The sequence below is a fragment of the Nelusetta ayraudi genome, unplaced genomic scaffold, assembly GCF_046127955.1.
Source record: "Nelusetta ayraudi isolate G7.1 ecotype Tasmania unplaced genomic scaffold, CSIRO-AGI_Nayr_v1 ptg000063l, whole genome shotgun sequence".
Taxonomy (NCBI): domain Eukaryota; kingdom Metazoa; phylum Chordata; class Actinopteri; order Tetraodontiformes; family Monacanthidae; genus Nelusetta; species Nelusetta ayraudi.
The window spans coordinates 5,303,172-5,326,462 of record NW_027466113.1 but is presented as its reverse complement, the minus strand read 5'-3'; the positions used below and the strand labels follow the sequence as shown (position 1 = coordinate 5,326,462).

Here is a 23,291-nt window from a genome sequence, read left to right as displayed (position 1 = left end):
GTAGAATTTGGCTATACTTGTGCTATTCTTCCTCGGATGTTTGTGAATACTGGATTTGATTTTGAACATATACAGGGGGGCTTCTCATTATGAGAAACCTGCTAGAGAAATATCTAAAGAGCTTACATTCCTACTGAGTAACGATTGCCTCACGGTACTTCCAAATTTGACGTATAACGTGACTCACGGTGTTGAGTTGCAATCGTGCCTGGTCTAACCTTCGTACGAAACCAAACATAAAAAAGTAAAAGAAGTCAGAAAACAAAACCAACAATATAGGTTATTAAAATAAGTGAATTTAAAACTCCAAATTTAACTTTAGTAATATATAAAGGACGTGCATATAAAGGAAATGTACACGTCTTATCGCAATGCCAGCTGGGTATGCAAAGTAAGCATACCCAGACCTCGCCCAATCAGAGGGCACTGACCACGTCAGGACGCGTAAAGAGGCGGAGCTTTAGTTGGAGCTGCTAGTAGGCACCTCCTCCCGGCCACCGTAGTGTGTTTCCAAAAGGAAGAAAACGTTCCGTCACAGAATTGTCCTCACATAAAGCACTGGAAAACACATGTACCGTATATCTTCATAATGCTTTACTAGCTATAATATATGTAAAAAGAAAGGTAAAAGGGTGAAAGTGATCCATTATGGTGACAGGATAATAAAACTATACAAAACCCCAAATAATCCAGAAAATACGTGCATTTGGCACATACATACAAGTTCTGTGCTGTCCACATGTTTGAAGTGTCCTTGGGCAAGACACTGAACCCTAAATTGCTCCCATTGGGGCTGGCAGTGCCTTGCATGGCAGCAGCCACCCATTGGTGTGTGAGTGAATGAGAGGCCATTGTAAAGCACTTCGGGGTGCGGTGAAGGTGCTGGAAAGCTCTATATAAGTGCAGCCTATTTACCCTTTTATGTTTACTGCTGGTTTCTGCTTTATCGTCAAAACTTTTTATTTCAACAAAAATGTATTAAACTGAATGTAATTGGACGTTTAGGTTGAGATGAGGGACAAAACTGCATCGGAAATACTGTTTTACCTGTCTCCGTTTATTATTATTGTTGTTTTTTTGTTTTCTTTACCACCTTCACCTGTGCTTGTTCAAGTCTGAATACCTCCCCTGGAAAGGCTTCGCGTGGAAACGTGATGTTTTGCGCACTGTACCTGAACGCGGCATGACATTTCGCTCTTCTCCTTCCTCAGATGGGGAGACGCGTTCACGGGCGTGTCGAGAGCATCCAATGGAGCTGCGGGAGAGGAGTGGTCTCTTTCTCCCACGTCTATAAATACTCTGTGCAACGCTCAGTCGTCCGCTCGCTAACCCCACGAGAAGCGTACCCTTGGTGGACCCTTGAAACCTCCCACAGAACCCGGTCTAAAATCAAAAGCTGCAATCATGACTAGGAAATTCTTCGTCGGTGGAAACTGGAAGATGAACGGCGATAAGAAGAGCCTCGGGGAGCTCATCAAGACCATGAACGGAGCCAAGGTGGACCCCAACGTCGGTACGCAGGCTACAGCATTTCCCGTTCATTAGTTTCACGTATAGTTTTGATTTTCAATGGCTAAAAATCAGCTCTGTTCACACGCCGCGTTCACTGGGTTTGTCATCGAAATGCTAGCTTGCTGCTGCTTATTTATTTATTTATTTAATTAATTCATTTTCCCAGCAGTCAAAATGGCTTTCGCCAATCGATTTTCACCGTTGACATCCCTCGCCAAAGTTACGCCCCTTTTATTTTAAAGCCCTAATATAGTTGCAATTGCTGGCAGCGTCGGGTTTTCCAAGATTTCGCTGGAGCAAAGGATCCACCGTTGACTGACAGAAGTGTACGAATGCAGTTTCTCCCCCCCCCCCTCAGTCATGTAGGTGGCGGTGGGTGTGCGTTGGCCGCGGCACGTAGTCCAGCGGTGAGCGGAGCTCTCTGACAGGGTGCATTCAAGTGAGGCTGCTCAACAACAGAGTTTCCCCTCCTCGGAAAGCCTATTGTGACAGTAGGCTGCGAGGTATTTTTGGTCTGGCTTAATGAGACAACAGGGCTGCATTTCGACAAAGGAGTCCCAAAACCAAGTTTAAAGTTGATTTTTAAAACAAACAAACAAACAAAACTGTTGTATAACGCCGTGCTTTTTCAAAAAGCTTTTTCGATTTCTGTTTTTACAGTGTAACATTGAACGCAACAGGAGACGTTTGCCCTTGTTCCTGTCTGCTTTCTGCAGGCGACAGACACGCTGCTGCTGTTTTATTTGAAAATAGACAAATAAAGAAAACCGTAGTACTCTGAACGAAACCTAAAACAACACTTGCACTCAACAGCAGAGCCAGTTAACCGCGGCAAGCAGAGACGAGCATCAAATCATTTGAAGTCCTCCTGCAAATTATTGTTATGCAACTGTCACACAGAATACAGCAGACACGACTGATCTGTCCAAGAGCAGACTTGTTCTGTTCAGCCTACCATAGATCCGACCATGCATGAACGTTGCCCCGCTAATGAACCCACCCCTCGCGGTGCAAGAGAAAAACCCAAGCATAGTTTTCCCTCACCGATATCTTTGCTACCCTAATTTTTTATATTCTGCCGTTGTGCTCACACACTTGATTATTTCAAACTCGAACGGATGCAACAAATCTGACGCTTTCAAATCTTTTAAACACGCGCTCAACTTTTCAGTGACCTCTGCAGAATGCGTCCATGTAGTTTGACCTTAAGGAGCCTGAACTCAGACCTTTAATGCAGAGAGTCCAGGCTGTGGCAGGGGAGTTATGACCTTTACCACACCAGTAATACCAGGGAGCCTTTAATAGAGACTATCTTAACCCCAAGATATAGTTACATGTTGAATGTCAGTGTGTCTACTGTACTTGCTGCAGCTGAAACTTGCACTCAACATGCCTTTGCGTAAACATCTTTTTCTGTCCCCTTTTTAAGGTTAAACTTTATAGTTTCTATATTTGAGTTGCAGGATGTAATGGACTGTTGTATAAAAATGTAAAGTACAAGTCCTATTTTAATTTTCTCCTGAAAGTGACAAACGCACACACACCTGTACTGTGTTGTCTGGACAACACTAACTAGTGTATTATGTTGTATTTCTATTTTTAGTTATCTTTAGTTCTTATATTTCAATATTGTTTGCACAAATGGAGTTGCCACGCAATTTCATTGTATCTTCTGCTATATGGACAACAAAGGCTATTCTATTCTATTCTATATATATATATTGCACATGAAAAACTGTATTTTATATTTGATGTGAGTATTTTTAGTTGTGGAAGTAATTTGTTCTCCACCTTTTTAACTTATGAGGTGTCATTAGTCCGGTTCCAACAAATTACAATGTCAAAAGGTATATTGATATTTGGTCTGATTTAAATTATTTCCAGCTTGAGTCTCTCATGATTGTTTCTGTGTTTTACAGAGGTTGTTTGTGGCGCTCCATCAATCTACTTGGACTTTGCCAGGTCCAACCTGGATGCCAAGTTTGGCGTAGCTGCTCAGAACTGCTACAAAGTTCCCAAGGGTGCCTTCACTGGGGAGATCAGGTCAGTCGTGTTTTACTTCACGAAAAAAAAAAAAAAACTTTTGGTAACCAAGTGATTACAATTGGTTGCAAAAAATGTTAGTACAAACACTTAAATTGAATTTTAGGGGTATTTGCTAAAATATAAATAAATAATAATAAATACAAAGTGTTTTAAAAATCACAGGCTTACATTAAGGCAGCATTTTTTTCTGTTTACCTGTGTTTTGTTTTCATTTTTAACTTTCTCATACCATATGTGCAGCCCTGCGATGATCAAGGACTGCGGTGTGCACTGGGTGATCCTGGGTCACTCCGAGAGACGCCACGTCTTTGGAGAGAGCGATGAGGTAACTCATAATAATCTTATCTTTGTTTTGTGTTCTTATCTTTGTGTGTAAGAACTACATAAAAAAAATCCACCTTTCACTTCTGGTGTACACGTTCTAATCAGATATATATTTTGCATGTGTGATATTAGCTCATCGGCCAGAAGACGGCCCACGCTCTGGAGAACGGCCTCGGCGTCATCGCCTGCATTGGTGAGAAGCTGGACGAGAGGGAGGGCGGCATCACCGAGAAGGTCGTCTTCGCTCAGACTAAATTCATCGCAGGTACACGGCTCCTAACAAGGCTGCCCCAGTGACGTGTGCGTGTGTTGCAACTTGCTATTCATAAACTGTCCTATTCAAGGACAGTTTGTGCAAGCTAGAGTGCGGTGTGTTGTGAAACACGGGCTCGAGTCTTATCAAGCGTTTCTCTCGCAGACAATGTAAAGGACTGGAGCAAGGTTGTGCTGGCTTATGAGCCTGTCTGGGCCATTGGCACCGGCAAGACAGCTTCCCCTCAGCAGGTAAAGACCACACACTGCCAAAAATAAGAAGGTGAAAATGTTGAAATTGTTCTCATTTAACTCACATCATGTGTTTCCTTTGTCATCTCAGGCTCAGGAGGTCCATGAGAAACTGAGGCACTGGCTGAAGGACAACGTCTCTGAGGCTGTGGCTAACTCCGTGAGGATCATCTATGGAGGTCAGTCAGTCAAAAGAGAGTATGTTCCTGCTAGGGATGCTAACTATTAATTCATTATTGTGTGTCAATTAAGAATTTAATAGATTAAATTACATCAATTGCAATTAATTGAACATTTTTTACATGGGTAGTTAATATTATAAAAGTCTAGTGACAGGAAAGAAAAATTCACCTGTAGATACTGTGATGGTCATAATATACCAAGAACAAGTTAAAAAAAAAAATGTAAAGATTGTAATTTTTGTTGCCGTTTTTTTTTTTTCCTGTTCAGGCTCTGTGACCGGCGCTACCTGCAAAGAGCTGGCTGGCCAGAAAGACGTTGATGGTTTCCTGGTGGGCGGAGCAGCTCTCAAGCCCGAGTTTATTGAAATCATGAACGCCAAGGCATAAGAACCCTGCAGGCTGCATTGAGACCGTGTCCAGATCAGACGGCCAGCCCCATTGAGACGATCCACTTCAATCATCCCTAAATCTTGGCACTTAGTCCCCTCCCCCATCTTTATTCAAAGTATTTGTGTAGTGGTGTCATTCCCTCCTTTTCCTTTTTTGTCTTTTCGCGGGATGTGTTTAGTTATTAAGAAAAGGAACAGGTTGACACGTACACTGTACTGCACTGAAACGAGACTAGCCTGTGTGTGTACTAACTTCCAAACCAAGTGCTAAAGCCACAAACACCGAGGTGGACAGCCAGTCCGCGCCTTTACTTGAAAAGTTTACAATCTCTTTTTGTAAACGGTGTCAACAGCTCCTGTCAATCAGCTGTATTTGTCGTCAATATCTGTCTTTTGCGCAACTATGATGTTCGGTGGCTTTTACCTGCCCATACGTGTGCATGATCCATTCTCCCACTGGCTGTTTTGGCCAGGAGGGGCATGTCCATTTCATGTTCATCATATTGGCCTGTCGGTCAAAGGGTGAGAAGGCTGTAACGAAACATTACAATAAATGGTTAAGAGACTGCTCAGTGTTCAAGTCTTGAGTTTCTTTTTTTCTTTTTTGTCTGGTCAAAACTCTTCCGTACTTCCAGTGACACTTGCCTATGTTGTAAATCCAACTGATCACTCATGCACAGGTGATGGTAACCTGAGTGTTATTCTAGGGGTGGCATGGAGAGAGTATCCGATAACGGCAGTGAACTCTAGTTAAGACAATGCCAAGCAGCGAAGCACGGGAAGGCTATTTTTATCCTGTCACTGCACAAAAAAAAAAGATGCAACAGGGCAAGATTTTCATGTTATGGGAGAATCACAGTTCACTGTCAAGCACAAAGACCTATAAATAAAAAGTGCATTTTAGTTGCTGCTGTGAATTTAATTTCAGGTCTGGCATTGGTCTCAATACAGCAGAGAGGAATTTATGACATTGTAACTTAAAACATTTAGCTATTTAACGGTTTTACCAGCCTGTGCCAAACCATCCATCCATCCATTTTCAATGGTCTGCTCGAGCCTCTCCCAGCTGTTACAGGGCAAAGGCAGGGTGACACCCTTTGAACTTTAAAAAATATTATTATTTTTTGAATGTAATGTTTTGTTTTGTTTTGCAAAAACAGCACAGGATAAAAAGAATAGTATGAGTTGCACACAACATTGTGCACAAAAAGAAAAAAAAATCATGGAAAAACGAGTGAAGACATTTTTCATATACAATGATTTCATTTACGAATCGATTTTCTATTTAATTAATGCTGCTATTATTTACCAAAGTTGCATTTTCTTTTTGGCGTTTTTTCATTTAAATCAATTTAAAATTACCATTAATCGCTCGTCTTACTTCTTGTATTTGTATTGGCAACGCTGAAGAAACCCCTCCAGTCCAGCAGGGGGCAACAGCACCTCAGTCATCTAACTCAACGTGGCTTTGATCCACGTCCGTGTTTACAATCGAAGCGTGACGTACTCGGTCTCGCAAGAACACGTCTCGTAGCGCCGCTGCAAGCTGCTCACCGTGCGCGTAAAACGTCCCAACATGCATTCGCTCCGAATTTTCTTCAACGAGAGACTGGCGGCGGCAGCGGAGGAAATATTCGAAGCCGTGGAGAAGACCATCGCCGAGTACAAAGAGGAAATCTGTCGCTCCAAAGATTTAGAAATCGGTCGACTCAGGATGCAGCTGCAGCTTCTCAAATCAGGTTGGTATTCAAAACAGCGTCCGCTTCAAAAGAAACCATCCGAGTGTCTGAATCGAACCGCGTGGTTGTGTTGTTGTGTACTTGGCGTACGACCCAGGGTCCAGCCTGGAACGGAGCCTGGAAGCCCGGTTGGAGCAGCATCACCATCACTCTCATCACCAGCCACCCCCTCCGCAGCAGCATCAGTCTTTCCCCGCGGAGTCCCAGCACTGTGAGGGGGAGGAGGACGAGGAGGAGGGCAGCAGCAGGATGGAGCAGGAGCACCCGGTGAAGAAGGAGCAGCAGCAGAGGAGCCACAGGGACTTCTGGGTGGACCAGGAGCCGGAGCAGCAGGACCAGGACCAGGACGCCGAGCAGCTCGACAACCTCGAGTCGGACATGAAAGACTTCATCACGTCCCCTTCCGGCCTGAGGGGCGGCCTGCAGGATGCCCCGCTGTCCTTCCACACGTCCATCCACAGCAGCATCATCAATAACCACCACCACCACAACCACCACCACCACGGCCAGGGCGAGGAGGCCAAGGACAAGCCCTACTGCTGCTCCGTGTGCGAGAAGCGCTTCGGCAACTGCTCGCACCTGGCCGCGCACATCAGGACGCACACCGGCGAGAGGCCCTACAGATGCGACATCTGCCGGAAGACGTTCATCACCACCAGCGCGCTCAACAGACACCAGACCATCCACACCGAGGGCAAGCACTTCGTGTGCTCCTACTGTGGCAAGTCCTTCAAGTGGATGGAGTCCCTCGGCAGGCACGTGAGGGTCGTGCACAAGAGAGACGGCGTGCCCGCTTGACACGAGACCCGAAACCACATCTAGACCAACGCGTTGTTTGTTTCTTTGTTTGTTTGTTTGCATTTTGTGTGTTTTGATTGTGTGTTTGTAGCCAAATAAACAAATAAATAAATAAATAAATGAAACGCCCAATGTGCCCGACAGAGAATGTAATTTTTCATTTGTCCTCCCATGCATGAACCCCTCGTCAGATGGTGCGCTAGCTGCAGTCAATTATGTGTGAAATTGTCCCGTTTTGTATTAAACAAATAATAAATAAATGTTTTGTTACGGAATAAAACCACAATGACTCACGTCGGTGTCATTTTTCTTCCCCCCCCCGTCGTCTCTGCACAGTCGGTGGGGGTTATCCTGCACAAACACGAGAAAGGGTCATTTTTAAAAGTTATCCGGTAGGTGGCAGTAAAGGTACTTCATTCACAATTTTCCATCGAAGTTGATATGCAGTCCACAGTGGTAAATGCGAGCGAGTATATGCTGATTTATTTTTATTTTTTTTTTGGGGGGGGGGGGGCACTGGGAGTTCTCAGTGCAGCCTTGTGGTAACCGTCAATACATCCCTAGAGGAGGTTTCTTTTTTTTCTTTTTTTTTTTACCTCCACGACCAAGTTTTTTAAAAAAATTTTTTATCAATACTGTATTTGTGTGGCATTTTTATATTTATAAACCAGTCCTTAAACTGAGCTGCTCTTTAATCTGCACACTCCAGGTTTGTAGTACACAATGACTGTATGTTGAGTTGAAAACAAATTAAGGAGCAACGGAAGGATTTTTCTTTTACCCAGCTCTGATGAGTTCATTTGTAGCATACATAGCTGTTCAGAAATACCTTGCTAAGTTTTCCTTTATAAAATTAATATCCACGATGATCAAATTTTACTACCATGTACTAAGGTGACATTTTTCCTTTCAATCTAAAACAGTTCCAGCATCCTGGGCTGGAAGGCTTCTGCTTGGGGTTCTGCTGAGCAAAACTGATGATCATAGGTCACATATTCCAAAAGCACAGTCCCTTTGACCAGTTTGATTTTGAACCCCGCGGCTATCCGGTGGTGGCTATGATCAAACTGTTTGCCCTTGCTGGATATTTTTTTAAACTCACTGCAAGCTTGCCAGATAAATCACCTTCACTTTCTTTTCCCCTTAGACCTTCTGGTTCATGACCGGGAAGGAAAAGTAGAAAAAAGTAGATTCACGATTAAGATTCGTGACTTCACTTTCACTACCAGAGAGTTTTATAGCACAAGAACATCTACCTGAACAAATTACCCACCAGTCTATTTTGCTCCTACAAAAAATTCATTGTGACAAGTTGACCCCCCCAATTCAGGGTTTACTGAGACGCACATGTTCAGTTCTGCTTGGATATTTACTAGTTCACCATGTTCTTTGGTGTGACTGAAACCTTGAGCTTCATTCTTCTTCAGGAACTTTCCGGTGTAGAAATAAGTGTTTTTTTTTTTCGTTTTTTTTTGTTGCTTTAGAATTTTTTTGGTGGCGTTTAGAGACATTCTAACCTCTCTGTAAGCCTTGTGATTTCTTCTGTCAGTACATTTTTAAACCTGCTCTGTCAACAGGGACCTGCATTTGGGTCCTATCCCCTTTCCTGAGGTCTTGTCCCTAATTGCGACACATAGAAAACAGCCAGGACGTTGTTTGATGGAAAGGCCGGCCATGCCAGCCTGCACTGGGTGCTTGATGCTGAGAGAACACAGAAAATACTTTGGCAAAGTAAGAGGCCATGTGACTTTTAACGTGAGATCTTAAGCCTGACAGCTTGCATAGTGGATTTAACAGCTGCAGTCTTCTCCTCCTTGTGTCAAGCAGCTGTGTAAGTATCCTTTTCAAGCCTGTTTCCAGAGTCAAGGATCAGATCTCCAGTCTGAGTGGATGCAGTTGTCTGCTGAGAACTTCAGGCCGAGTGATCAGCTATAGGTTGTCTTTACAACAACAGTGGGGCCATAATGAATGTATGTGAAATAAGGAGAAAGGAGCACTGGCTGCAGTTTGCCATTTTGACTCATTTGCTCAAGAGAAGTTTCTCTATTTAGCTTGACAAGCTCTTCATGGCAAGAAGGCAGAGGCTACAAAGGGTAGACCTGCTCCCCAGAGCTCATACACCTTATGTGGCATTAAGGCTCCGACAGCCGGAGCAGACGGCAGGGCTGAGGAGCAAATGCAAGCAGTAGAAGACGCAGCAAAGTTTGTTTTGCATCTCTGCAGCAAGACGGAGCTCGGATCAAGGGAAAAAGTGTAGCAGGGGAAATTTATTTTGGGAGAGAGCCGTGGGACAGAGACTAAACCAAATTAGTCACACTTTGTGCCAGGTACGCTGCGCAGGCATCAAATGCCAAAACTTGATAGTGCATCTTTATCCCTGTCTTCAAAGTTGGTGTCTGTGATGGTTTTTTTTCTTGAATGTTCCTTAGAGGTTACAAGATGGTAAACCCCTGACATACTTTCACGGAGGAAGCTGCAGAGTTACTTTTGCTCTTATGTTTTACATCCCCAAATTGCACATTAAAAAACATGGAACAATTTGCTTGTCGTATACAGGGTGTGGCATTACTGCTTACCAGTGGAAAGGTTTGTGTGAATCATACACACAGACATTTGCATATATATTTTTGTAATTCCTTTATACTTTGTATATATGTTTGTTGTCTGCTTTATACTGCCTGTTTCATTCTGTTGAAAATGATATCAAACTTCTCTGTTGCTGACCTCCATGTGCAGTACCAACTTGGAAATAGAACTTCCCTGGTGCTGCCAGACTGTGCTATGTCACCAAATATAATACAATGAATTACTTGTAAAGTTGTAAACCATGGACTTAAAAGGCAGATGATTCAAAATTTACCTGACACCACACGCTGTTATAAAACACAAAACTTCTCCTTTTGTGCTCCATAAGTAGGTCAAAAATGAAAGAATTATTCATAGAAATAAAAAATGTCCTAGATCTAAAAAACCAACAAAAAACCCAAACCAAAAAGATGCTAATTATAACATATGCTTTGCGTTGAAAATCAGCTAAAAGTGCAAAAAGGAAAAAAAAAAAAAAGCACTGCGGTGGAACCACTTAAAGAAAAGAATGCTCAGTTGTGCGTCGTCTTTCATCCTTCATCGACACAAGCCATACTAAGAAGGGACTGATGAAGTGCTAAGAATATCCCCCAGATGTGATGTCACCGGAGGGTGAAAATCAGATTTGGCCTGCTAGAAGATATTTTACATTATATTGACACACTTATTCAAGGTGACTTTAAATGACTCACAACCTACATTCTTGCCTCACAGGCGTGCAACACATATTTCACACACGGAGGCCTGCCTCACATCCAATATCGCCATCACGCCCGAGATTGTTTTCACAGATAAGGCCATCAATCAACGCTGCATCATGGTGAGTTTATATTGCATTTAAACACACACACGCACACACACCAGAACAAGGAGGAATGCAGGCTGCAAGCACATCAAGAAGACTGCAGGACAATCTGTAACTCGCCCCCCCGCCACCCATCCTCCAGCCCACCACCATCCCCCAAATCTGCGAGCCAGCTCTGGATCTGTCCTGCAAACGTGACGGCCGTATTCATTGATCCGCATCTGTTTGAAGGAGAGTCGAGCAGCCGCCGTGCACGGTTCAAACGCGCAGCCCTGAGCCTTGAGCAGCGTCCGTAAATCACATTTTCACAGCTCCTCCTTGCTCCCTTTTTTTTCCTGTTCATTTTTCTCTCCATGTTTTTTTCTGTCCATTTCATTTGAGCCCCCCCCCCCCCCGCCCCCCCCCACCACCACCACCACCACCACCACCACCCCACACACACACTGCATTAAGGAATGCTCGCTCTACAGGGTGGCTGGTGTTCACTCGAGCTCCTCAACTCCCATGTCTCACACTCATCCCATGTGTCTCCTATTAGCTACACTCACCAAAAGGGACGGGAGGGGAGGGAATGGGAGGGGGCGGCAGGCCAGCGGAGAGAAAGAAGGGGGAGTCAGAGAGAGAGAGAGAGAAAAAAAAAAGGGGGGAGGGGGAGGAGAGTGAGGAATTTGATATGCTTTGTGCATGAGTGACTTGTATAAAACAAAGAGAGGGCAAAAAAATGTCTGAATGTTCGCGAAGGCACAACCTGAGCACACACCAGGGAGTAGCAAAAAAAGGCTTATAATTTATTTCAGGATTTTTTGCCTCCATTTGCATCTTGTTTCACAAGGTAAATTCAAAATAAAAATAAAAACCTCACTGCCATACCAGGAAAATGTAAAAAAATAATACAAATAATATGTACTGTATATATAATTATATCATTATCAACAAACGGACAACAATCATAATAACAATACTATTGATCATAAACGTTACACTAAATTGCTGGTCTCATGCATATTGAACACCCCTCGGATACAAAGAAGGTGGGAAATGACTAAAAATAGAACCAAAAGTTCCACCAGTTCAGAATAAGTGCCTAGCTACATGCAAATGACATAAAAGAGACTGATGTACACATTCCTTCTGGCATCAAGTACAGTATTTTACACCGACTGTAACTTCACTACTGTACAGGGTACAATACAAAACAGGACTGGAATTTTTGAGAACGTTACGCAGCAACGCGCCAGAGTCCACATCCTTCAAAAATGGTTTTGCTTTTAGAGACAGTGTGCAACACGTCTGAGTCTTTGCTCCCGCTTTCATTTTGCGTCATTTGTAGAATCTTGCACACATCGCTCTCACAGTTTTTCCTCCATGCTGCTCTTTGTCGTGACGCTCCCTCACAGAGTCTTGTCACTTTCTTTCTTCAAGTGACTAAAATGTTCGAAGGGGAAAAAAGAAAACGTTAGGCGGAAACAAGAAATAGGCAGATTCCAGTTTCAACATTGTTTCAGATAATTGCAATGCATTTGCCCTCTCCGTCTTATTTAGGATGTAAATTTTAAAGCTTCTTTTATTTAAAGCGGATCTTGAAAATGGATGGATAATTTATTCCTAAAATCTTATAGCGAACTAACAACATTTCTGCATTTTCTGAATATGTCATTCGATCACAACTAATTTTCAGTTTAGGGCAGTTTTTTATTTGCAAAAAATAGATGACACATTGTTGGATCAATGCAAGCACAGAAAGAGATGAATATTGCAACAACAAATGATAAAAGTGGGTTGTTACCTGTAGTACTCGTCCTGGGTGAGGGAGTGGTGGTGATGGTGATGGATCCACTGCTGCTCCAGGGCCAGTCTCTGTATCTGCAGCTCGGCACTTTGTGCCTGCTGCATGGCCTGGAGCTGATGCGCTGCTGACATGGGACCAGTGAGGGAGGACGGCTGGGGCAGGTCACGGAAAGGAGCGCCTGGAAACGGATAGGGGGGAGGGGATGCCGGGGACGAGGAAAAAGGAAAAGCAGGGAAAAGAAGGAAAGACGGCCGTGTCATCGTCGTCTATCAAGAGTCTTGAAAATGTCAATCACTGTTGAGATTAAAAAGAGAAAAAAGCTGAACAAGTACATGGACGAGGAGCCTTCTCCTCACCGAACAGCTGTTGGCGTAGCACCTCGCTGTCAGTGAGGGGGTGAGCCAGGATGGGGGTGCCGAGTGTGGCTCCTGGGTAGGGGAGGCGTGTCAAAGGTGACCCCGAGGCCAACGGGTCCATCAGGGGGTGAACCCCGCCCGTCGCTGGATGCCAATGATGTAATGAGAAATACAGGATACATTAAATAAGAGTCCACACAGTCCACTCAAAATAAATACACAAACAAATACTAAGCAAAACAAGTCAGAGCCTGTTGAGGTTGTAATACAATGTAAAATTCATTTGGAGTCTTTACATTTTGTGTCTTAACAGCGGTGACAGTGGGATCAAATCAAAGGAAAATAAATTAGCGCAGTAAATATTCATGGTTTTGAACATGCTTGAACCTGTAACTTTGATAATAATAAATAAATATAATAAATACACATGCATATACATATAATACACAGTCAGTGTTGTTGATCAGAGCATCATTAGTAGCATTGGGTACCTGTGTCTTGCTGGTGCAGATGAAGATGCGAGTGGATGTGCGAGTGCTGGTGATGATGAGGTGTCACATTTAACATCTGGAGACGCCCCAGATTCTCTCCTCCACCTCCTCCGCCTGTTCCCCCTCCGCTTCCCCCTCCACTTCCCCCTCCTGCTGCTGCTGCTGCTGCTCCACCTCCTCCTCCTCCTCCACCTCCTCCGCCTCCTCCACCTCCGGCACTTCCTCCTCTCTCTCGTTCCCTCTCTCTTTCCCGTTCCCTTTCCCGCTCTCTCTCCCCAAATGTCGGTTGAGGCGCTCTGTCTCTTTCCCGCTCTCTCTCCCTCTCCCTCTCCCGCTCCCTGTCGTTGCTCCTCTCATGCTCGAAAGAGGCAGGGGAGCGGGTGGGAGTGGTGTAGGTCTCGGCAGCCGGGGTAGAGGCCGGTGGCAGGTGAGAGGACAGGGAGCTGGGAAAAGAAGAATGAGGGACGGGATGATGAAGTGATGGGGTGCTGGAGGTGGGCTGACCGGGTGGAGGTGCAGCCTGTGAAGGGGCAGCCGGGGCGGTGGGAGCAGGAGGCGGGGCAGACGACGGGTGAGAGGGTGGTGGGACGAGAGACGACGGAGGTGGATTGGAAAGGGACTGTGGTGCAGGAGGAGGGTTGGCAGGTCGGGGTACTGGTGCCAGACTTGGGTTCTGGAGGTGCGGGGGGCCAGCAGGGGCTGGCGGAGGAGGGGTGCCATAGAGGGAGACCTCATTGGCTCCTGGCGCGCTGCCTCCAAGGAGCAGGGAGTGTGCATGTGCCTGGGCACTGGCGTGGGCGTGATTAGCGTGAGAGTGTGCAAGGGCGAGAGCTGCAGGGTCGGGAATGGACCCTGGTGGGTAAACCCGGTCATCGCTCTTGAATTCAAAACCAGGCTTTAGCCGATCCCGATGGGCCGCCATCGCATGCGGAAAGCCGACTCCTCCGAACCCCGCGCCCCCCATCCCTCCAGGTATTGGGCCGCCAGGATGGCCTCCGATTCCTGGACCCCCTTCAAGGCCGCCACCGTACAGGAAACCCAAGATGGCCGCGGCCGTTGCCGCATCCGTTGGCAGGTGATGTGGGTGGGCCAAAGCATGATTCTGAAACTGTGGCAGAAAGAACGAAGGGTGGACGTGTGGGTGGCCGTGGTGAACTTGCTGATGGTGCGCATGGGCACGGCTTGCTGCCCCCAGTGGAGACATCACATGAGGACGAGCATATTCACTCAGGGTTCTCAGTGCCGGGGTGTCTGGGCCCAGATATGGACCTCCTAAACCAATTCCCAGTGCTCCCTGAGGTCCAACCATTGTTGAAGCCCCACCCATGGACGGCAGGAGCAGTGAGTGGGGTATAGAGTGAGCAAGTGATGGGTGAATATGGTGAGCTGGGGGGAGGTGAGCATGATGGTTAGACGGATGATGCTGCGGGTGAGGGGGAGGGTGGGAGTTGCCCGAGGAAGACGAGGAAGGACACGTCGGGTCGAGAATAATTGAGGATGAGGAGGGGAAGAATAGAGAGGAACCCTGGCGACCTCCACCAGCAGCGTTGGCATCCTTCTGCTGCTGCAGAGAAAATAGTAGAAGACAGTAAATTACCACCGCCCTGAGCCGCTTTACTCCCCACCCATTAAAACCATCAATTTAATGTACATCAAATCCATTAAATGTGACACACTACATAATTATCATGCTCAAATGTGCGCACCTGTAGGTGACGATCCAGCTCCCTCTCTCGCTCCCGCTCCCTCTCTCGCTCCCGCTCTTTCTCTCTCAGGTCTCTGGCCCGCTGCTCCACCTCCCTGCGTGCCCTCTCAATCACCTCATTCCTCTTCTTCCACAGTTTAGAGCCATCCAATGGGACAAAGAGAACGTCACTGCGGGCGCAGGAATTCCCACTGCCACGATCAAGGACCTTGTGAAACCTGTGTATGAGTGAAATGGCAGAATTATTATCATTGCGAGCTACAACAATTGCCTCAGACTCAACAGGGTGAGAAACACTGACAGCATTGAAAGAGATGATGCCGTGACTTTACCGTGCTGATTGGCTGGCATGGATGGGAATGTCAACGGGCTTGGGCTCGGGTGAGGGGCTTCTCAACATGGGTGGTGGGCTTTCGTTCTCTTCCCTCTCTTCCAATGGCTCCTCTTTAATCACAGGCGTAGGGGGAAGGGCAGAATCCGAATGTCCATTGCCACCCGCGTGTGCGGAACTTGAGGCCGATGTTGAAATGCTGTTGCTGGCTGAGGTACTAAGAGGCGGAGGCCCCTTGGAGACATTCTGAGGCGAGAGCGATTGCGAGTTGGTATTGCTGCTGTTGAGCGCACCACTGCCGGTATTGCTGCTGGACACATTACCACCACTGCTCCCGTTGGAGTGGTACGTTCCACTGAAGGGAGGGTGGCTGTTCAAAGTGCCATGGAAAGGGGGGGGACGACAACCGGGTGAACAACTGGATGACACGCCTGGCCCGGGAAGTTGCATGTTGGGTCCAGAGGATGAGCCAGGAGGAAACGATGGGAAGCCTCCCATCTGATGGGATGGGCTGGGCAAAGGAGACAAGGGCGTCGGGGGAGTCTGTGTAGAGGACTGGAAATGTGGCGGTCGTACACCGGGCGCCATACCCGACGTGGGTACTTGAGAATGGGAGCTATGAGGTGGGGCTAGAGGAGGCTGAGGTGGAGGAGGAGGGTAAGGGGCATTTGGCGGATGTCCATGATGGCTCGAAGATGTGGGAGGAGAGAGGGCAGGAGGTTGATTTGGACCGCCGCGGTTTTGGTATAAAGCAGATTCTCTCAGGTTTGAGTCTCTCTCCCTGTCTCTTGGCCCAGGCTGATAAAGGTGGTGAGTCTGGTGAGGGTGATGGGCTCCTCCAGGGCCTGAATACTCTCGTCCAAGGTTTGGAGTCACCCCAGGTGGACTAAGGTAATCCCGATTCGTGCCAGCTGGAGTTGGTGCCCCTGCCAGAAATTCCTTCCCACCTGTGGATGGATGTTCTCTGTGGAAGTGGTCAGCTCCGGACGAGGGGGGATGACCCTGGTCCATGGGAGAAGGAAAGTCTCGGCTAGATGAATTTGAAGGATGTTGGTGAGGCTGCGGAGGCAGGGAGGAGTGAGAAGGGTGGCCTGGGTTGCTTTGGGGAGATGCGGGAGGATCCCGGGTTAGCAGAGGGGTAGCTGGTAGCCCACTGTTTGAACTTGGTGGGTTTCCCTGGGAAATGGAGCTGTTGTTTGTGTTACTGGTACCTAAGACGTCTCTTGCCTGAGTTCCGAACTCGCCCCATCGACCCCCATCTTTGTCTCTGGGATGCACGCCTACAGTTCCATTGGGGCCAAAGTCTCTACTCTGGTTTTGGTTTGGCAGAGGAAACTCCCTCCCTGAATCTCGCTCCCTTTCTCGCTCCCTGTCTCTGAAAGCTAGGCCAAAATCTCTTCTTTCAGGGCCCAAATTGGGTCCATCTCTTCCAGACGCTTGGAACTCCCTGTTCTGACCCACTGAAAGACTGCCAAACTCCCTGTTCTGGATATTATTGGAGCCGGCTATGCCACAACAAGTGCTATTACTATTAACCCCACCCGTGCTGTTACTGTTGTTGCCAGTAGGGGCAGAAAACTCCCTGCTGAGCTCCCTGCCACCACACTCGCCCCTCACGACCCTCTCCCGCTCTCCTGCTGCGGCCCTCTCCCGGTCACCTCCTCCTCCTCCAGCATACCTGGGAAGGTACTCTCTGTGAGGATGAGGGTGGGGATGGGGGAGGTAAGAGGGATGGGAGGAGTGGCGAGAGGATGGCGGGTTGTAAACAGAGGGAAGTTGCTGCTGCTGTACAGGGGGATGGTGCTGTGCCTGATGAGGATGGTGGCTTCCAGGATAGCGAGCGTAGCCCCAGCTCCCCTGGCACCCTGGTGCTGAGCCACCCTGCCAGCTGGTGGAGGTGTAGTGGTGAGGGTGGGCAGAGGGCTGAGATTGGGGCTGGGACTGTGGCTGTGGGCTCGTCTGTGGCAGCAAAGACGGAGGAGTGGACTGTGCCTTATCCAAAAGTTTGTCAACCTTTTCTATTTTGTCTCTTTCCACCTTGACCTCCGTGGGCAGGTTTTGTCCTCCAAGTTCTAAGGGCTTCAGCGCAGGTGGAGGCGGGAGAGGAGGCGGCAAAGAGTGAGAAATGTTGGGGCCGGTGTGGGAAAAATCCCCTGTCATACCCGACTTTGTGACGCACTGGGCGCCGGGTTTGGAATTGATTCTGCTGCCACTGAGCGAACAGTCTACCCCTATTGGACCGACGTAGTCAGGTTTACACATTAATTTCGAGTCCAGGGAGAAAAAAGACTTTCTCCCACTGTTGCTGTCGTTTGACGAATCCCCTGCTCCACGGACAGGGGGAGTGAGACCGGCAGAAGAGCCCGGGGTGGAGGGGGGCTTGAGGGATGGACAGTCTTCGATGCGAGCGTCCACATCGCGCTTTTCTCCATCTCCGCAGGGCTCCTCCCCTTTCCCCTGACGTAGTGCTCTCCTCTCCTCTCCTGCCACCTTCCCTGTTCCTCCCTCCTTCCCTTTTTCCCGGTCTCTCTCTCCTTGCTTTGGTGAGTCGGGGCCATCAGAGTCAGAGTCCAGGCTACCCAGAGGGGAAGCAGAGAGACTTGGAGATGAGGAGCGATTGTCCTGGTCTATGTCCCGCCCACTGCTCAGACTGCAGCTGCTATTGGCCAGGCTCCCTCCCACTGAGCTCCTGCTGCCCTGGGATTGGCCATCCTCATTATCGCTCTCCCGGGATTGGCTGGCAACAGAGGTTGGAGGAGGGACAGTGGAAGGAGCCGAGCTGTCAGTCGAATGTGTTGATGTTGGAGGATTTGGGGTAGAGGCTGAATCCTGAGAGGAAAACATGGGTGAGGTAAAGAGAAATGAATTTGTTAACATGGCAAACGCAGCTCTGTGCACATTCTGAGACACAAAGAGTGTACTGACTAAACGTTCCGCTAAAACATCTGAGACCATTTAGCTGAATCAAAGCTTTACAATTAGTCTTTATATAACAGGCTGATGAAATGCAACACAAACCTGAACTTTCTGCCTCTTTGGAGGAGACACAAGTTCCTCCCCCTCACTCTCCGATGAATCATGCCCTTGTGATCTGCGACTGAAGCGATTTCCAGCCAATTCCTCACCAGCACCTCTTTGCTAAAACAACAAAAGACTTTTAATTCTGCGGCGATGCCTCTGAATCCCTAACAGGCCTATGACGGTTAGCCACCAAACTCAGAGGGACACACACATACACACACGCGCAACATCAAAGATTCTTAAAGTAAAACACACAACATCTGAACAATAGCAACACTGCAAGGATATGTCTGTGGCAATCAAACTGATGACTCATACAAATAAATCACACATAAACACGCATGCACGCAAACAAATTAATGCACAGACTCTTTTTTTGATCCAATTTATGGCCAAAGCAAGGAGAGGAAGGCTCTCACCGTTTGCCTATCACTACGCTCGGGGCGAGTAGGACTAGCGTGTGGACGCCTTCCCCTTCTCTCCTCACTTGCCCCCCGACGTCGCCCGCTTCGCATGGGCATCTGCAAAAACCAGCAGTCCAGCAGAAGACGCAAAAATTGAAACAATTGAGGTGGCAAGAAAATAATAAAATATACCAGGGTCAAATACATCAATATGATATTTTTATTCCAATATTCTAAAATGATTTGAGTGTTTTATGTAGTATTGCAGACTGAGCAATCTGGGTAATTATCTGTTATCTACGATGCAAAAATGAGCAAAATACACATTCAACAACCACAATGAGAAAATAGAAAAAAAGGCTTTGTCCATACCGATTCTTTGTGTGTCCTCGTTTTCATGATTCCTTCTTTAAAACGTCCATTTTACAACACAAGTCATTGCAGGGGCTGAACTGGTTCCTGTGGCTTACTGACTGGGCTAAAGTGTTAAACCATGAGTGATATCGAAACCTGTAAAGAAGCACAAATAAAGACACATTTACTTTGCCTTTATTTGTAAGTACGTCCATCAGGAACATGAATGCAGTTTTCCGAGGAATCAACAATAATCAGCACTGTTTTGTTTCTCCATCGGCATAGTGCGCAGCTCAACAATATTGTGACAATGTAAAAACAGCAAAAGTCTCATAGAATATTTAAACTGCAAGCACGCGCCACACTGTATTTGACATAAATGTGTTCCAATCGGTTTGCTGCTTGTCCTCAAACCTTAACTAAGAAAATACATGTGGGCACAACTACTTAAATGGGCCAAAACAGACCGCAATGCTACGACTATGGTATAACCGAGGGCTGCGACATTGAATCAAAAGGTAAGAACAGCAACAACGGTGGAGTACTGAATTTTGCATGGCAATCTGCTGAGGGCTCCAGCAGCTTGAGAAGATTTCACCTTCACCGCAAACAGCCCGGACCTGAAGCCACTTGTGGTCGACCCGCGTGACCTCACTGTGGCCGACATCATTTCACTCCTATTTCTCCAACCAGTCAGGCCGAGCCGAGCCAAGCTGAGCCGAGCGTGAATGAAAAGTACAGTATGACCATCTCCCATCCACTTGGGTGTGCCTGACAACATAGGTGGACGACTTGGCACGGGGGCCTTGTCTAATCCATTCATTCATACAGCACTATGACGAGAGAAAAAATGTCTCATGTATATTGAATGAGGATATAAATAGTGCACGCCAGTGGATGAGAAAAGGATATATTTGGCTGAATTTTGGTGAGGGGGGAACTAAGGCAACACAGTTATGCGGCCAATGAATTAAGCATCTACAAAGGGATTTTTTTTTTTTAGTGTGTGTGTGTGTGTGTGTGTGTGTCTATGTAGCCAGTGCAGACAAGGCTCCTGTAGCTGCTCCACTACACATGGCTATGCATGAATTATTAGTGCATGCTGCAGTCACTGCCTCAAGAATTATATTATTATTGTTGCTAATAATAATAATAATAATAATAATAATAATAATAATAATAATAATAATAACAACAACAACAATTATCAGCAGCAGCATTATTATCATTACTACTATAAACCTTAACTGGCACAATCACAACGCGCGTGCTATGCATGCCATTTTACAAGCGCGAGACACCCATCCTGTAGCCTCGGGCCTGATTAACATGCATGCACACATGATTGAGTTCGCCAGTTGGTTCCCCGCGGTTTGGACGCATCAAGCATCACCTTTTGTCGGTTACAGGTGGCAGCTTCTGTTCTGGCCGGCAAAGGGCAGTAAACAAGCAGGACGCACGCACGCACGCACCTATACGCGAGCGCGCACACGCACACGCACACACGCACACACACACACACACACACACACACACACACACACACACCACTTGCACACGATTCCTTCGGACGCGAGGCAACGCAGCACATGCATTAACAACGAAAATTTGACGAGTGCGTGCGATGCAAAGCAGCAGCAGCAGTTTGCTCTGCTTACATCACCGAGCCAGCCAGCCAGCCAGCCAGCCTTCCAGCGGGCACCGCAACGACTCTTTTCCCCATTTTCCTCCCAGGCCGCCGATGTTACAGATATACGCACGCACGCACGCACGCAGTGAAGGGTTGTGCAAAAAAAAAAAAAAAAAAAATTAACAAAAAAACCCAAAAAACACACACACACAAAAAAACAAAAAAAAACCCTGCCGTGCAAAGCTCAGCAGCCCCGGCCGAACTCGATCCACCTCCGACGGCCTGGACTCGTGGTTCGGGCGGTACAGAACGTGTGCACAATCAGAATGGATGCCTGCGCAGGGTGTTTTTTTTTTTTTTTTTTTTTTTTTTTCGTTCTCTCTCTTCCAGACGCAGCACATCTTAGGAGGGAAGGGGGGAGGGGGGGCAGAAAAAAAAACAAAAAAAAACAACACACACACACACACACCGAAAGAAAGATGATATGGAATGGCGAATCCTGCGTAACGTGTTTTTTTTCTCTCCCTCTCTCCCTCTCTCGCACCGGCACCCCTCTGTGGAATGTGGGCTGCACTCTCTCCCTGTCTCGCACTCTTATTGAAGGAACGATCCAGCGGGACGCAATGTGGCCATAACGCCAGAGGTACAGTGATAATTAACGCACAAAGGGGAGTAGAAGAGAAGTGGGGAGGGAGGGAGGGAGGGACGGACGGAGGGAAGAAACGTGGCCGGCAGGAAGAGCTCCAAACACGGAGCACAAGCATCCATTTTTTAACCACCACCACCACCGCCGCCACCGCCTCCCTCTCCTTACCTACAATATCCAGCGAGGCGTGCACCCATCCGTTCCGTTCCTTCCCTCCTTTCCTTTGCTTCGGTTTTTCTGTCGTCCTATGTTGCACGCTGACACGCACGCCCCGCAGCAGCAGCACAGGCGTCTGTCAACGGCGGCGGCGCAGCTTGCGGGCTCATGTTGCAAGCGGGGCTCCACAATAATAACAATAACGCAGGAGAAGGGACGAGCTCCAGTCTGCGGTGCGGTGCGTTGCGGTGCGGTGCGGGGTTGGGTGGGGTGGAGGGAGGGGGGGGGGGTGAAAGCAAGGGGTGCCAAGTGAAGAAGACTACAAATTGATGCGTGCCCTCGCCTCTTCCCCACCCCCAACCTCAGCTAAACCCCGTACACTCCCCCTCTTCCTACAAGACGACTTGCACTTTTTTCCCTTTCAATAAAAAAAAACACCACCTCTCTCTCTCTCTTACTCTCTCTCGCTCTCTCCAGTGTTACAGTCAGATTTTTTTTTACCCTGAGAGATGGGATGCAAGTCGGGTGAGAGAAAGGGAGAGAGGAGGAGAGGGCGTGATTTGCATGAGGAGAGAGAAGAGAGGGGAGGAGGAGGAGGAGGAGGAGGTAGAGAGGCGCAGGGAGAGGGCCAAAAACTCTGGGAAGGAGGAGGAGGAGGATCAGGAGGGAGGGAAGGAGGGAGGGTCTCTCTCTCTCTCTCTCTCTCTCTCTCTCTCTCTCTCTCTCTCTCTCTCTCTCTCTCGGTCCTTCCACAGTCACCTTTACTGGAGCTCCGGCCCACACTGAGCAGCAACTCTCCGTCCGTGTCCTTCTCTTTGTTCCTGCGAGGAGGTTTTTAAGGAAAAGCTGCTGCTGCTGCTGCTGCTGCTGCTGCTGCTGCTGCTGCTGCACTCAAACATATTCAGTTTATGCAAAACTTCTCGTGTGTACATTAAAAAAAAAAAAAAAAAACACGTCGACGTCAGTGAGCCAATTATAAGCTCAACCTAATTCATAAGACTAATGAAACAATTAAGAGGCAGTCAATTAATTACAAAAAAAGGGACAAAAGTGCGTGAGTGCAGTAGCTTCCTGTCTGTCTGTATGTCTGTCTGTATGTACGTATGTATGTCTGTCTGTCTGGTTGTCTGGCTTAAAGCTTGCAGCGGTGTGTCCAGTCAAGCGGCTCTGCAGACCCTCCTCCCCTCCTCCTCCTCCTCCACCTCTTCCACCTTCCTTCTCCACCCTCCGCTACGCTGCTGTCGTTCTATCCCTCACTCCCCTTCACGCAGCCCCCTGTCCCGTCTCCTATTGTGTGGTAACCATGGAAACCGGGCCCGGAGACTGTAGCCGGTGCGCCTGCGCGGCTCCACACTTCCTTCATCACCAGCAGACCGGCACGGACAGCTTTTCGCCCTCGCACTCCCTCTGCTGGTCAGTGCGTGTAAAGGCATTTTTGCAAACTGAAGAGTAGTAAATCAATGTTGCAAACTGAAGAGTAGTAAATCAATGTTTTCCACGACATTTGGCGAATAAAAACATTC

The 23,291-nt window shown here is 47.4% G+C and overlaps 3 protein-coding genes and 1 non-coding gene across 7 annotated transcripts; 2 read left to right on the top strand and 2 right to left on the bottom strand.

Moving 5' to 3' along the window:
- Nucleotides 1-75: 75 nt before the first annotated feature.
- LOC142898366 (U7 small nuclear RNA) lies at nt 76-130 on the bottom strand. The gene has a single exon (XR_012928578.1). It is a non-coding gene; the product is annotated as a U7 small nuclear RNA (small nuclear RNA).
- A 1,177-nt stretch (nt 131-1,307) lies between these two features.
- Nucleotides 1,308-5,523, top strand: tpi1b (triosephosphate isomerase 1b). Its single transcript, XM_076040928.1, has 7 exons — nt 1,308-1,513; nt 3,432-3,555; nt 3,799-3,883; nt 4,015-4,147; nt 4,301-4,386; nt 4,478-4,565; nt 4,837-5,523. The coding sequence occupies exons 1-7, from the start codon at nt 1,405-1,407 to the stop codon at nt 4,953-4,955; spliced, it is 744 nt and encodes a 247-aa protein (XP_075897043.1). The 5' UTR covers nt 1,308-1,404; the 3' UTR covers nt 4,956-5,523.
- A 916-nt stretch (nt 5,524-6,439) lies between these two features.
- On the top strand, nt 6,440-7,787 carry LOC142898247 (uncharacterized). Its single transcript, XM_076041091.1, has 2 exons — nt 6,440-6,696; nt 6,794-7,787. The coding sequence occupies exons 1-2, from the start codon at nt 6,534-6,536 to the stop codon at nt 7,492-7,494; spliced, it is 864 nt and encodes a 287-aa protein (XP_075897206.1). The 5' UTR covers nt 6,440-6,533; the 3' UTR covers nt 7,495-7,787.
- Nucleotides 7,788-11,652: 3,865 nt separating this feature from the next.
- Nucleotides 11,653-22,501, bottom strand: atn1 (atrophin 1). 4 transcript variants are annotated; one of them, XM_076040972.1, is made up of 10 exons: nt 21,781-22,501; nt 19,355-19,492; nt 18,998-19,099; nt 18,576-18,695; nt 15,559-18,386; nt 15,228-15,444; nt 13,522-15,082; nt 13,007-13,174; nt 12,672-12,852; nt 11,653-12,310 (listed from the first exon to the last, which is right to left on the bottom strand). In XM_076040972.1, the coding sequence occupies exons 2-10, from the start codon at nt 19,379-19,381 to the stop codon at nt 12,277-12,279; spliced, it is 5,238 nt and encodes a 1,745-aa protein (XP_075897087.1). In that variant the 5' UTR covers nt 19,382-19,492; nt 21,781-22,501; the 3' UTR covers nt 11,653-12,276. The 4 variants fall into 4 exon arrangements, with proteins under 4 accessions (XP_075897087.1, XP_075897088.1, XP_075897085.1 ...); XM_076040973.1 differs by having other exon boundaries at nt 13,031-13,174; nt 13,522-15,085; nt 21,781-22,500; XM_076040970.1 differs by having other exon boundaries at nt 13,522-15,085; nt 21,781-22,485.
- Nucleotides 22,502-23,291: the final 790 nt, after the last annotated feature.